The 13874-nt window shown below is 47.1% G+C and overlaps 1 protein-coding gene across 1 annotated transcript; it reads right to left on the bottom strand.

Annotated features, from left to right (window-relative positions):
- Positions 1-1331: 1331 nt before the first annotated feature.
- On the bottom strand, positions 1332-12718 carry NUDT19 (nudix hydrolase 19). Its single transcript, XM_039466151.2, has 3 exons — positions 11828-12718; positions 5687-5894; positions 1332-4145 (listed from the first exon to the last, which is right to left on the bottom strand). Exons 1-3 carry the CDS (start codon positions 12542-12544, stop codon positions 3940-3942), a joined length of 1131 nt encoding a protein of 376 aa, XP_039322085.2. The 5' UTR covers positions 12545-12718; the 3' UTR covers positions 1332-3939.
- Between the last annotated feature and the right edge of the window lie 1156 nt (positions 12719-13874).

Below are 13874 nucleotides of genomic sequence, written 5' to 3' on the forward strand. Positions count from 1 at the left end.
TTCTAGACCAGCTTGGCAACATGGTGAAACACTATTTCTACTAAAAATACAAAAATTAGCCAGGCATGGTGATGTGCACCTGTAATCCCAGCTACTCAGGAGACAGGCAGAAGAATCACTTGAACCAAGGAGGCAGAGGTTGCAGTGAGCCGATATCACATCACTACACTCCAGCCTGGGCAAGTGTGAGACTTGTCTCAAAAAAAAAAAAAAAAACCACACACACACACAGACACAAAACACACGAGAGAAACAAGTGGTGTGAAAACTCTTTTCTATGAAGGAAAACCAGTCATATTACTTTATCATGACATCTTCTAATATCACCCACTGAGCCATGGCAAGTCCAGTGAAGAGGGAGTTGGCGTGGCACTAACCAGCTGCATGTCTGTTTTCTCACTGGCAAAATCATGGTGTTCACTGAGGTCCCTTCCAGCTGCAACATTCTAGTAATCTTTGAGTCAAAAAACAAAACTAGGCTGGGCATGGGGGCTCAGGCCTATAATTCCAGGCACTTCGGGAGGCTGAAGTGGGCAGATCACCTGAGGTCAAGAGTTCACCAGCCTGGCCAACATGGTGAAACTGTCTCTACTAAAAATACAAAAATTAGCCAGCTACTTGGAAGGCTGAAACACAAGAATCGCTTGAACCCAGGAGGTAGAGGCTGCAGTGACCTGAGATTGCACCACTGCACTCCAGCCTGGGCAGCAGAGTGAGACTCTTAAAAAAAAAAAAAATCCAGGAGGCTGAGGCAGGAGAATTGCCTGAACTCAGGAGGCGGAGGTTGCAGTGAGCCGAGATCGTGCCATTGCACTCGAGCCTGGGTAACAAGAGTGAAGCTCCGTCTCAAAAAAAAAAAAAATCCAAAAGACAATAATTTTTATAGTTTTTTTGAGACAGTGTTTTGCTCTTGTCACCCAGACTGGAGTGCAATCTCAACTCACTGCAACCGCCGCCTCTCAGGTTCAAGTGATTCTTCTGCCTCAGCCTCCCAAGTAGCTGAGCCCACCAAGCCTAGCTAATTTTTTTGTATTATTAGTAGAGATGGGATTTCACTATGCTGGCCAGGCTGGTCTTGAACTCCTGACCTCAGGTGATCTGCCTGCCTCTGCTTCCCAAAGTGCTGGGATTGTAGGCATGAGCCATTGTGCCCAGCCAATTTTTTTTTTAAATGGAACATAATTTCCCATTTTCGTAGATTCAAAAAGCAGACAGAATCATAGTATCTGTGGTTCTCAAAATTTGCATATTGGAACCATTGATTGAGGAAAAATAGATTTTACTTTCCATCGGGTGTCTCACCCTTGATCAGGTAATTCTTTGCTGTGGGTGGTGAGATGTGCATTGCAGGCTGTTCAGCCGCATCCCTGGCCTCCCCCGACTAGATAGATGGTAGTAGCATACTGCCCCACCTCACCTACTCTGTCCCCAGTCTCAACAACCAAAAATGTTTCCAAACATAGCCAAATGTTCCCTAGGGCAAAAGTGCCCAGGCTGAGGCCGGCTGCTCTAGATGCAGTTCTCTAATCAGGATTAAATAATGCACATAAACTTTATTCATCATTGTCTTTATGTTATAGTAAGAAAATTAAGGCATTTCATGAAAAATGAGATCAGTTGTACAATGCATAATACAGTCAAAGGTCTTAACGATCATTTCTCACCTTTAATCAATAAACAGTATTCCTCTTTAAAGATGATGAAAAATTACTCATATTAAACATAGTAAAAATTAGTATCATTAATCAAACACTACATTTCTAACCTCTTTACATTCATTAACACTCCGGGACACAAACAATGATGGATTTTTGTTATGGCTTTGTGTTTCTTTAAAATGTTAACTGGGCCAGACGAGGTGGCTCACACCTGTAATCCCAGCACTTTGGGAGGCCGAGGCAGGTGGATCACCTGAGGTCAGGAGTTCGAGACCAGCCTGGGCAATATGGTCAAACTCCATCTCTACTAAAAATACAAAAATTAGGGCCGGGCCCGGTGGCTCAAGCCTGTAATCCCAGCACTTTGGGAGGCCGAGGCGGGTGGATCACAAGGTCGAGAGACCGAGACCATCCTGGTCAACATGGTGAAACCCCGTCTCTACTTAAAATACAAAAAATTAGCTGGGCATGGAGGAGCGTGCCTGTAATCCCAGCTATTCAGGAGGCTGAGGCAGGAGAATTGCCTCAACCCAGGAGGCGGAGGTTGCGGTGAGCCGAGATCACGCCATTGCACACCAGCCTGGGTAACAAGAGCAAAACTCCATCTCAAAAAAAAAAAAAAATACAAAAATTAGGCTGGGCACGGTGGCTCACATGTGTAATCCCAGCATATTGGGAGACTGAGGCAGGTGGATCATGAAGTCAGGAGATTGAGACCATCCTGGCCAACATGGTGAAACCCCGTCTCAACTAAAATATAAAAATTTTTTAAAAAATTAGCCAGGTGTTGTGGCATGCGCCCGTAGTCCCAGCTACTGGGGAGGCTGAGGCAGGGCAATCACTTGAACCAGGAGGTGGAGGTTGCAGTGAGCCAAGATCGCGCCACTGCACTCCAACCTGGCGACAGAGCAAGTCCATCTCAAAAATCAAAATTAGCTGGGCGTGGTAGCTGGCGCCTGTAATCCCAGCTACTCTGGAGGCTGAGGCAGGAATATTAGGAGGCGGAGGCTGCAGTGAGCTGAGATTGCCATACTGCACTCCAGCCTGGGTGACAGAGTGAGATTTTGTCTCAAAAAAATACAATAAAATAAAATGTTAACAAAAATAGACTTTTGATTTGGGAAACACAGTAACTAATGCCATTTCATTTTAAAAAGAATTGTATCTTAATCATTAAGCTAAAAACATAGCAAGAAAACAATGACATGGTCACTTGATAGGTGTCTCAGTCTGCTTTTCACCATCTAATAAACCACCCTTAAAGTAATTCCAGCAGAAAGTCTCACAAATTCATCAACCTCCAAAGCACATGAGGGAAGGCGCTAATACAGTGGACAGCAAGAACCGTAACAGCAGCAAAACATGTTATTTAAATTTTTGAAATAATAATACAGAAGTAGGAACCCTTGTGGAATTATGTTCTTGTTTTGGTTAACAAGGTCATTAATACTTTATAAACTTCATATATGTGGCATACTGTAAGGTTTAAAGAATAAAATAAGCAAGAAATCACCCTGAAACACGTGACATAAGAAACACCATGCTGGGTGCGGTGGCTCATGCCTGTAATCCCAGCATTTTGGGAGGCCGAGGCAAGCAGATCACCTGAGGTCAGGAGTTCGAGACCAGCCTGGCCAACATGGTGAAACTCTGTCTCTACTAAAAATACAAAAATTAGCCGGTCGTGGTGGCACACACCTGTAGTCCCAGCTACTCAAGAGGCTGAGGCATGAGAATCGCTTGAATCCATGAGGTGGAGGTTGTGGTAAGCCGAGTTTGAGCCACGGAACTCCAGCCTGGGCTCTAGGCAAGAGTGAGACTCTGTCTCAAAATAAAAAATAAAAATAAAAAAGAAATACTGCATTACAGTAACTTTTTTATTTTATCTTTTGAGATGGAGTCTCGTTCTGTCACTCAGGCTAGAGAGCAATGGTGCCATCTCAGCTCACTGCAAACTCCGCCTCCCGGGTTCAAGTGATTCTCCTGTGTCAGCCTCCGAGTAGCTGGGATTACAGGCATGCGCCACCACGCCCAGCTAATTTTTGTATTTTTAGTAAAGACGGGGTTTCGTCGTGTTGTTCAGGCTGGTCTCAAACTCCTGACCTCATGATCCACCTGTTTCGGCCTCCCAAAGTGCTGGGATTACAGGCGTGAACCACTGCACCTGGCCTACAATAACTTTTAGAGGCACAAACTTCCTTAAGTTTTCAGCAAGTGAAATTCAATCCTCATTACTCATGAGGACTTCAAGTAATCCAGTTTACAAACAAGCTTGAGCACCCTACAAATGGCTCTTTCTTAGTACAGAGTTCTTAGGATAAACGTGTTTATACTTTGACTGAACAGTCACATGGATGTCATAAAGATGGCGACTGTGTATCACTATCCGGTGAAATTGCTTGCCTTCCTTCATGATTTCTTCAGTCTTTTTTTCAGTAGACATGAGATTTTCAAAAAAGTCTGAATCTTCTAAGTATAGCTCATCACCTGAAAAAGGAAAAAAATTGATTTTTAAATACAAAATTATTTTTCATCATGGCAAAATGGATACAATTTTAATTCTTTCTAGTATTATTGTTTAAATCACTCTGATATATTAGTGACATACCAATCAGTATTTATTTTGATCTATTTCATATGTTTGGAACTGAGATAGCTGTTAAATCAGTATTTCTTTTATGTGGGTTTTTTTTGTCTTTTTAATTTTTTTTTTTTTTTTTGAGATGGAGTCTCACTCTGTTGCCCAGGTTAGACTGCAGTAGCGCAATTGGGGCTCACTGCAACCTCCGCCTCCCGGGCTTGAGCGATTCTCATGCCTCAGTTTCACGAATAGCTGGGATTACAGGTGCCCACCACCATGCCTGGCTTACTTCTATATTGTTAGTAGAGACAGGTTTCACCGTGTTGACCAGGCTGGTCTCGAACTCCTGACCTGAAATGATTTGCCCACCTTGGCCTCCCAAAGTGCTGGGATTACAGGCGTGAGCTACCGCGTCCGTCTCTTTCTTGTGTTTTTAATATCCCTTCACAACTCCCCAGCCAAGAGTTTTCTTTAGGCTCATAAACATCTGTGACTGGAATGTTTTCACTGTGAACTGTAACTTTTATACTAGTTCATGACTCTCTTTATTCTATTCAATATTGATATTAAGGTTGGCCTTGATATCCACATACTTTTGGTGTTTCAAAGTCGGCTATTCTGATCGATTACCTTCAGGTTAATTTAGAGAAATTCCATCAAAACTGCTAAATTTTCCCCCTGTAGGTTGAGTAACTTGTTTTTTTTGTTTGTTTTTTTGAGACAGAAAGAATCTCACTCTATTACCCAGGCTGGAGTGCAGTGGCATGATCTTGTCTCACTGCAACCTCCACCTCCTGGGTTCAAGCGATTTTCCTGCCTCGGCCTCCTGAGTAGCAGGGATTACAGGCATGTGCCACCATGCCTGGCTAACGTATTTTTGTATGTTTAGTTGAGACAGTTTCACCATGTTGGCCAGGCTGGTCTTAAACTCCTGACCTTAAGTGACCCACCTGCCTTGGCCTCACAAAGTGCTGGGTGTGAGCCACTGCGCCTGGCCCTGAGTCACAAATCTTACCGCTATTTGCAGGAACTAAGCAGGCAGCCATGACAACAGGTCTCAAAGCCCTACTCTAAACTGCCACTGCTATGAAAACTCCATCATGTTCTCACCCCACAGCAACTGACCATCAACAAGCTCCCTAATTCAAATTAGGTGACAACTTATGAGTTCTCATAATTCAAACTTAAAATGCAAAAAAGTGAGACATTACATGAGAAAGACCTTTGTCAATGTCTAGGAAATATACTAATATAAATATATGTATATGTATATGACATGCAGAATTTCTGGTTATAAGTAACATGGATATTTGATCTTCTCTAGCTAATACTCTCTAGACTATAAAACACAGGCTGTTAATTCCTGTTTCTGTTGGGCAATACCGCCATGCAGCCCAGGGCACTGAATGTGAATACTAACGAAAGCACTGAGGCTTCACTGATTTACCTGGTAAAATCTGGAGCGCCCCATCAGCAGTTAACAAGGTGATCGGCAGCCACCTTTCCAGTCCTTCTAATGCACGATCCAAGCAAAATCTGTGCAAGTCAGAGAGAGAGGCGAAGTTTGCAAGTCTTCTCACTTCATAGAACTGTGGGGGTGCCAACCAAATTTCTTTTGATAAGAAACTTTCAGTCGCCTCTGATGGAGATGACCACTGTGAAAGACAAAGGCAGGGTTTCCTAAGGTGTATGCCACAGACAGTGTGAGGCTTGAGCTAATTAGACCAGTACCTAAGGTAGAATTGAAAGTGTAAAATGAATTCCTTAATGTGCCCTGCGAGATCCCTCTGACAACATGACAGGATTCAGTGAAGAAAGCTGGGTTGATCCTCTTAAGAGGTTACTTATCGGGACACTGATCCTCAGAACTAGTAAAGAAAATAGGGCAGACTCCTGAGGCTTGACCTGGGTCAGCTGTTCAGCATAAAAGGTGGGAGATGCAGAGAGGACAAGGTGGTTCTGGTCACTGCTGAAAGAAGAAAGACTCTGAAGGGTATACTCATCACAGTAGATTGAGGATGTGGTGCCTGTTCATTTCTCCGGGAAATGAGTATTTGGCTAGATCCTGAGAATATGACGATGGATACCACAAAGCTCTCGTAGGCCCTACGCGGACTTCAGCAACCAAAATGCTCTGTGATGTATGCCACGTGGTACAACGGTGGTGAAGCATCAGGAGCAACAGATTTCAGGAAGCCACCAGGCATGACTCAGCCTACAGCTGAGAGAGTAATAACTTGGTAGGGTTTCAGCCAGGCAGTGTTTGCCCAGTAAACTTCAGTGGCTTCATTCTACAACCTCCTCTTCTTCCTGAGCCTGCCTTCCGTAGACATTTAGATAAAGAGCTGATTCAATGGCTATGCAATAACCTCAAAGTGTTGTTCTTTAGTTGGTTTACTAAATCTCCACTTATACACCTAGGAGAAACCGATTCTCACCCACAAACCCTGGGATTTGGAATTGATTTCTGCTTTGGATGACTGTAGGTCAAAGGTTTGCAAGCTTGTCTTGCTTAAATATTGACTGAGAAGCCCATGAAGCCTTCACATTCCCAGGGCCCTCGTATGTACCCAGCAATCTAAGAGTTCAGCAAGTCCCCTAATCATTCTGCAGTTGGCCAAAACTGCATTTGAAAAACAGAGCTCTGGGCCTCAAAGGACCACCCAACCTCTCTCTGTTATTTCCAAGGCAACCATATGAGTTCAGTGATAACAACAAAGACAAAGGGTTAAATGGCAGGCATCAACCCACTTAATCCAATCTGCTTAGGTTAGTACAGAACACAGGTTACAATACCTTACCACTTACTGGTTACTTCTTACTAGCAAAGCACTGTTTCAAATGCAATGCTTTACTGCTGAGTGCAGTGGCCCACACCTGTAATCCCAGCCACCTGGGAGGCTGTGGTGGGAGGCGAGTCCTACCACGGCCAGGGTTACTGCTTAAAGGGAATTTCCAGACTGCAACCCAGAGAGCAAGAGTCTAATCAGAGCCTGGGATTTTCACTGGTTTGAGACACAGCTTGAAGTTTGGGAAGCCCACACAGCAGAATTTGGGAAGCAGCGTATGGAAGTCTCCCCTTAGGCAGACAAATACTTTTCCAGATCCCTAGTGGATGCCTGAAGCTAAAGAAGAGCTGAGCCTTATACCAACTATGCCCTTCCTACACAAACACACCTATGATAAAGTTTAACTGAAAAATTAGGCCCAGTAAGAGATTAACAATAATTTATAATAAACTAGAACAGCCGGGCGCGGTGGCTCAAGCCTGTAATCCCAGCACTTTGGGAGGCCGAGGCGGGTGGATCACGAGGTCAAGAGATCGACAGCATCCTGGTCAACATGGTGAAACCCCGTCTCTACTAAAAATACAAAAAATTAGCTGGGCATGGTGGCGCGTGCCCGTAATCCCAGCTACTCAGGGGGCTGAGGCAGGAGAATTGCCTGAACCCAGGAGGCGGAGGTTGCGGTGAGCCGAGATCACACCATTGCACTGCAGCCTGGGCAACAAGAGAGAAACTCCGTCTCAAAAAAAAAAAAAAAAAGTAAATATGCAGATAAACATAAGACATTTTTTCTCATTAAGATTGATGATCTAGGCCAGGGGCAGGGGTTCATGCCTATAATCCCAGCACTTTGGAAGGCTGAGGCGGGTGGATAACCTGAGGTCGGGAGTTTGAGACCAGCCTGACCAACATGGAGAAACCCCACCTCTACTAAAAATACAAAAAATTAGCCGGGTGTGCTGGTGCATGCTGTAGTCCCAGCTACTTGGGAGGCTGAGGCAGGAGAATCACTTGAACCCAGGAAGCGGAGGTTGTGGTGAGCCCAGATGGCGCCATTGCACTCCAGCTTGGGCAACAGGAGTAAAATTGTGTCTAAAAAAAAACAACCCTGATAGTCTAAAGCAAAAATAATCAGAGTGTAGAGTTTATAATAAAAGTCAGATGTCTGACAACAATAGCATAAAAGACAGAAGGGAAAAAAACAAGTATAATGTCGAAAGGTTCTAACTATAAATGTAATGAAACATGTATATTGCAAATGTTAGAGCAATTACAAAGAGATATAGTTAATAAGTTAATAATGGAAATAAAACAGTCATAGGAAAAACAGTCCAAATAGATGAGAACAAAAAATGAGCAGCAAGATGGTAGATTTGAATTTAACCTTATTCACAATAACAAATGTAAATAAACACTCCAAATAAAAAGCAAAAGTTTTTATACTGCATAAAAAGCAAGACTATATACTACCTATAAGAAACAAATGTTTTATTTATTTATTTATTTATTTATTTATTTATTTATTTATTTATTTATTTTGAGGTGGAGTTTCGCTCTTGTTACCCAGGCTGCAGTGCAATGGCGCGATCTCAGCTCACCGCAACCTCCGCCTCCTGGGTTCAGGCAATTCTCCTGCCTCAGCCTCCTGAGTAGCTGGGATTACAGGCACGCGCCACCATGCCGAGCTAATTTTTTGTATTTTTAGTAGAGACGGGATTTCACCACGTTGACCAGGATGGTCTCGATCTCTTGACCTCGTGATCCACTTGCCTTGGCCTCCCAAAGTGCTGGGATTACAGGCTTGAGCCACCGCGCCCGGCCCGATTATTTTTAATTTAATTAATTTATTTTTTTTTGAGACGGGGTCTAGCTCTATCTCCAGACTGGAATGCAGCAGCGTGATCTTGGCTAACTGCAACCTCCACCTCCTGGTTCAAGTGATTCTTCCGCCTCAGCCTGAGTAGCTGGGATTTCAAGCCTGCACCACCACGCCCAGCTAATTTTTTGTATTTTTTAGTACAGACGGGTTTTCACCATGTTGGTCAGGATGGTCTCGATCTCTTGACGTCATGATCCGCCCACCTCAGCCTCCAAAAGTGCTGGGATTACAGGCAAGAGCCACCGTGCCTGGCCTCTTTTTTTTTTTTTTTTTTTGAGATGGAGTCTCGCTCTGTCACCCAGGAGGCTGGAATGATCCTGGCTCCCTGCAACCTCCGCCTCCTAAGTTCAGGAGATTCTCCCCTTTCTACTAGGCTAATTTTTGTATTTTTAATAGAGATGGGGTTTCATTATGTTGCTGGGCTGGTCTCAAATTCCTGACCTCAGGTGATCTGCCCTCCTTGGCCTCCCAAAGTGTTGGGATTACAGGCATGAGCCACTGTGTCAAGCCAGAAACACACTTTAAGTATAGAGACACAAATAGTTTAAAAGGATGGAAAAATATACTAACATGAATCAAAAGAAAGTCAGAATAGCTATATTAATCTCAAACAGAGTAAACTTCAGATTTCAGAATAAAGATTATTACTAGGAATAAAGAAGGCTATTTCATAATCATCAAAGTTAATCCATGAAGTTTTAAAAGTCCTAAATGTGGACTGGGCACGGTGGCTCACGCCTGTAATCCCAGCACTTTGGGAGGCCGAGGCGGGTGGATCACAAGGTCAAGAGATCGAGACCATCCTCGTCAACATGGTGAAACCCCGTCTCTACTAAAAATACAAAAATTAGCTCGGCATGGTGGCGCGTGCCTGTAATCCCAGCTACTCAGGAGGCTGAGGCAGGAGAATTGCCTGAACCCAGGAGGCGGAGGTTGCGGTGAGCCGAGATTGTGCCATTGCACTCCAGCCTGGGTAACAAGAGAGAAACTCCGTCTCAAAAAAAAAAAAGTCCTAAATGTGGATGCAGTTAGTACCTTACATGGGAGCTTCAAAATACATGAAGCCAAATCTGATAAAACTAAAAGGTGAAAAAGACAGATCCACAATTATCAGTTGAAGATGTCCCCATTCTGCTCTCAGGATCTGATGAAATAAGGAAATGATGTAGAAGACCTGCAACATTGGCTGCGCATGGTGGCTCACGCCTGTAATCCCAACACTTTGGGAGGCCCAGGCAGGTGGATCACCTGAGGTCAGGAGTTTGAGACCAGCCTCACCAACATGGTGAAACCCCATCTCTACTAAAAATACAAAAGTTAGTTGGGCATGGTGGTGGACACCTGTAATCCCAGCTACTAAGGAGGCTGAGGCAGGGAGGTGAGGTTGCAGTGAGCCAGTATCACGCCACTGTACTCCAGCCTGGACCACAAAGCAAGACTCTGTCTCAAAAAAAAAAAAAAAAAAAAAACTTGCAAGATGCTATGGAACAATTCATATTCTTCTTAGATGCAAAGGGAACATTCGCCAAGACAGACTATATTCATGGCCATAAAACATGTCTCAATTGGCCGGGCGCGGTGGCTCAAGCCTGTAATCCCAGCACTTTGGGAGGCCGAGGCGGGTGGATCACGAGGTCGAGAGATCGAGACCATCCTGGTCAACATGGTGAAACCCCGTCTCTACTAAAAGTGCAAAAAATTAGCTGGGCATGGTGGCACGTGCCTGTAATCCCAGCTACTCAGGAGGCTGGGGCAGGAGAACTGCCTGACCCCAGGAGGCGGAGGTTGCGGTGAGCCGAGATCGCGCCATTGCACTCCAGCCTGGGAAACAAGGGCGAAACTCCGTCTCAAAAAAAAAAACAACATGTCTCAATTATTATTTTTTTTTTTGAGACAGGTCTCACTCTGTCATCCAGACTGAAGTGCAGTGGTGTGATCATGACTCGCTGCAGCCTCAACCTCCCAGGCTCAAGTGATCCTCCCACCTCAGCTTCCTCAGTAACAGGAACCACAAGCACATACCACCACACCCAGCCAATTTTAAAAATCTTTTGTAGATATGAGGTCTTAGTATGTTACAGTCCAGACAGGTCTTGAGCTACTGAGCTCAATCGATCCTCCGGCCTTGCTCTTCCAAAAACCTGAGATTATAGGTGTCAGTCACTGTACTAGGCAGTAAATTTTAAAAGACTTAAACTGGCCAAGCACCGTAGCGTATGCCAATAATCCCCAAGACTTTGGGAGGCTGAGGCTGGACAGTCGCTTGAGACCAGGAGTTCAAGACCTGCCTGAGCAACGTAGTGAGATCTGGTCTCTACAAAACAAACAAACAAATAAATAAACAAAAAATTAGTGAAGAGTGGTTGCAGGTGCCTGTGGCCCCAGCCATCCGGGAAGCTGAGATTGGAGAATCACTTGAGCCCAGAAGCTGGAGACCAGCCTGGGCAACACTGAGAGACAAGACCGCTATCTGTACCAAAAAAAAAAAAAAAAAAGTAAGATTGAAATCCTATTAAGTCTGCTCTCCACGAAAACCAAATTAAACGGCTGTGGAGATGAAGTATGTCTAGACAAATACAAGTGCTTAGGACAGAGTCTGGTGTCTGATCAGTGCTCTGCAGAGCTGGCTGGGTCTCCGCAGTGGCCCCGCTGGAGGAACCACGTGGAGAGACAGGCTCCAGGCCTTGAGACCCCAAAGACAGGGAAAGCAGAGAATGCTTCACCAAGGTGGTCTGTGGTCTAGTGGGGTGAGAGTTTCCTGCCCATCCAAGCGTTCCTGGCTGATTAACGTCTCTGGGCTCGGCCTATGCGGGGGGGGGTCCCTAGAAGGCCTGGGACGCCTGGAGGGAAGGCCTGGGCCGCCTGGCGGACCCCTCCCTCTCACGTCCCCGGGGTCCCCATCCCGGCCGTGAGTAGACCCTACCTGGCAGCCCACCACCTCTGCCAAGTCGGGGTAGACGGGCGGCGGCTCGCGCAGGCAGCACAGGAAGAAGGCCGTGTCGAAACGGCGACTACCGCCGCGCCAGAAAGGGGTGAGCCAGCCGCTCCAGTCGTGCAGCGCCCAGATGTCGGGCGTGCAGTCCAGGTGCTCGCACAGCCGCAGGAAGTGGCTCGGGTCCCGGCGCACGCGGGCGCGCCAGGCGGCCAGGCCGGGCGGCGGCTCGAGGGCTAGGCCGGGCCCGGACGCCGGGTCCGGCGGGGAAGTCCTGGGCCGCAGCAGCAGCACGCCCGCCTCCTCGAAGGCCTCGCGCACCGCGCAGATGCGGAAGGCGACGTCCTCAGGCAGCGTCCAGGTGGCGTCGGCGTGGCCGTCGCCGGCGACGTCGGGCAGCGACGGGAAGGAAGCGCGGCGGACCGGCGCCGGGCCCAGGCCGAAGCGCGGCGGCCCGTGGTGCGGCGCGAAGAGACCCAGCCAGTCCGCCGAGCGGTCGGCCGCGTCCAGCACTCCGCCTGGGAAGACGTGCGCGCCCGGCATGAAGCCTTGTCGCCCGGAGCGCTGCAGGAGCAGCAGCCGGAAGCCCTCGGCGGGCGGCGGGGGCGAAGGCTGGGTGGCGGTCCCCGGGCGCGTCCAGCCAGCCGCCAGCAGGACGCTGGCCGCCTGCCGCCAGCGGCTGGGGCCCGGCCGCAGGGAGCCGCTCATGGCGGGCGGCGCGCGGGGCTTCCGGGATCCGATTCTTGCGCAGCCCGAGCTCCTCGGCAGGTGGCCCGGCCCTGCAGCGACCCCCGCACCCGCAGAGGCCTCGCTGGGCGGTGACAGCGCCCCGCGTTAGGTCGGCACCAGCACCGGCTCCGGCGCATGCCTGTGGGAGGGGCCTGTGCCCGCTGGAGCAGGCGCGGCCTCCGGTGCAGTGGGGCCCAGCTAGGGCGCTCTCGAGGGACAGTGGGTGTCACAGCAGCTAGCGATTGGTGGTCATTCACACTGCCTGAAAGCAGGACCGCAGTATTCTCACGCAGGAAGCTTGGACCGAGAGCAGGAATGCTTAAGGGCACATATGACTTGTCATGGTGAAAAAACAGGATGCAAACCCAGGCCTGATAACATCCACCGCACTGAAAGCCCAGGGCTAGGACTTTCTTCTTTAAACAAGGATCCACATGTGGGTGTGTCCTGGGCGAGAGGGAGAGGGGAAAGGGCAGATGTCTGACCTTTGCAAGCCCAGATGAACCACACCAATGAGAAACGAATGGATGAACCAGATGCCAAATTACACATTTCCTACTGCACAGCTTCAATGTGAAAGGTCCTCCCAGAGTAATTCCTCTCGTGTCTGGAAACCTTTTATTGTCAGGGCCCCTGGGACGGCCTTACGTGTCTTAGGACGTTTCACAAGTTCCACTTTGATGGGAGATGTTTAATCTGGACCTCAACATGGAGATTTCTCTCCACTCCACGTTTTTGGTGTCTAGAGGACTCCCACCTCCCATAGCAGGGTTATGATCTTTTGAAAAGCCTGTGTAAAATTGAGTTTTCTTTTTTATAACTCATCAGTCACTGACAGCTTCTCCCATAATTGCTATTATAATTGGATCACACATTTGTTATGTTTTTGGATGACATACACTGTACTCCTGCCAACCCTCACGAACCATCATTTTAATGTGGGTTATATCCTGGTCCATAGATGACACTGTCAGTATTTAGGGGTTTTTGTTTGTTTTAAGAGACCTGGTCTCTGGCTGGGCGCTGTGGCTCATGCCTGTAATGCCAGCACTTTGGGAGGCCGAGAAAGGAAAGTGATTTGGGGCTGCTTTTAATTTAAAAGAAAACCTTACGGAAGACTTGTGTGCCCTCACTGTCTGCTTAAGTAAATTCTTCTTAACCCCTATATCAATCTCAGCCTCATTTTACCCAGCCCCTAAACAAGATGGAGTTGATCTAGTTCAAATGCATCTCACACAACCTTGCCCCAAAGTAAGCATGGGGGATGTATGTTACCTATATGTTCACCCATTGCACATGCGGTCAACAC

The sequence above is a fragment of the Saimiri boliviensis genome, chromosome 14, assembly GCF_048565385.1.
Source record: "Saimiri boliviensis isolate mSaiBol1 chromosome 14, mSaiBol1.pri, whole genome shotgun sequence".
NCBI lineage: Eukaryota > Metazoa > Chordata > Mammalia > Primates > Cebidae > Saimiri > Saimiri boliviensis.

Bases quoted from the DNA above. Each gene is read 5' to 3' on its own strand.
- NUDT19 (XM_039466151.2), bottom strand. From the start codon at position 12,544: ATGAGCGGCTCCCTGCGGCCGGGCCCCAGCCGCTGGCGGCAGGCGGCC. The intron at 5,895-11,827 runs GTAGGGTCTACT...TGTCTTTCACAG, and splicing joins CAGAGGTGGTGGGCTGCCAG to TGGTCATCTCCATCAGAGGC. The intron at 4,146-5,686 runs GTAAATCAGTGA...TTCCTTTTTCAG, and splicing joins GGCGCTCCAGATTTTACCAG to GTGATGAGCTATACTTAGAA.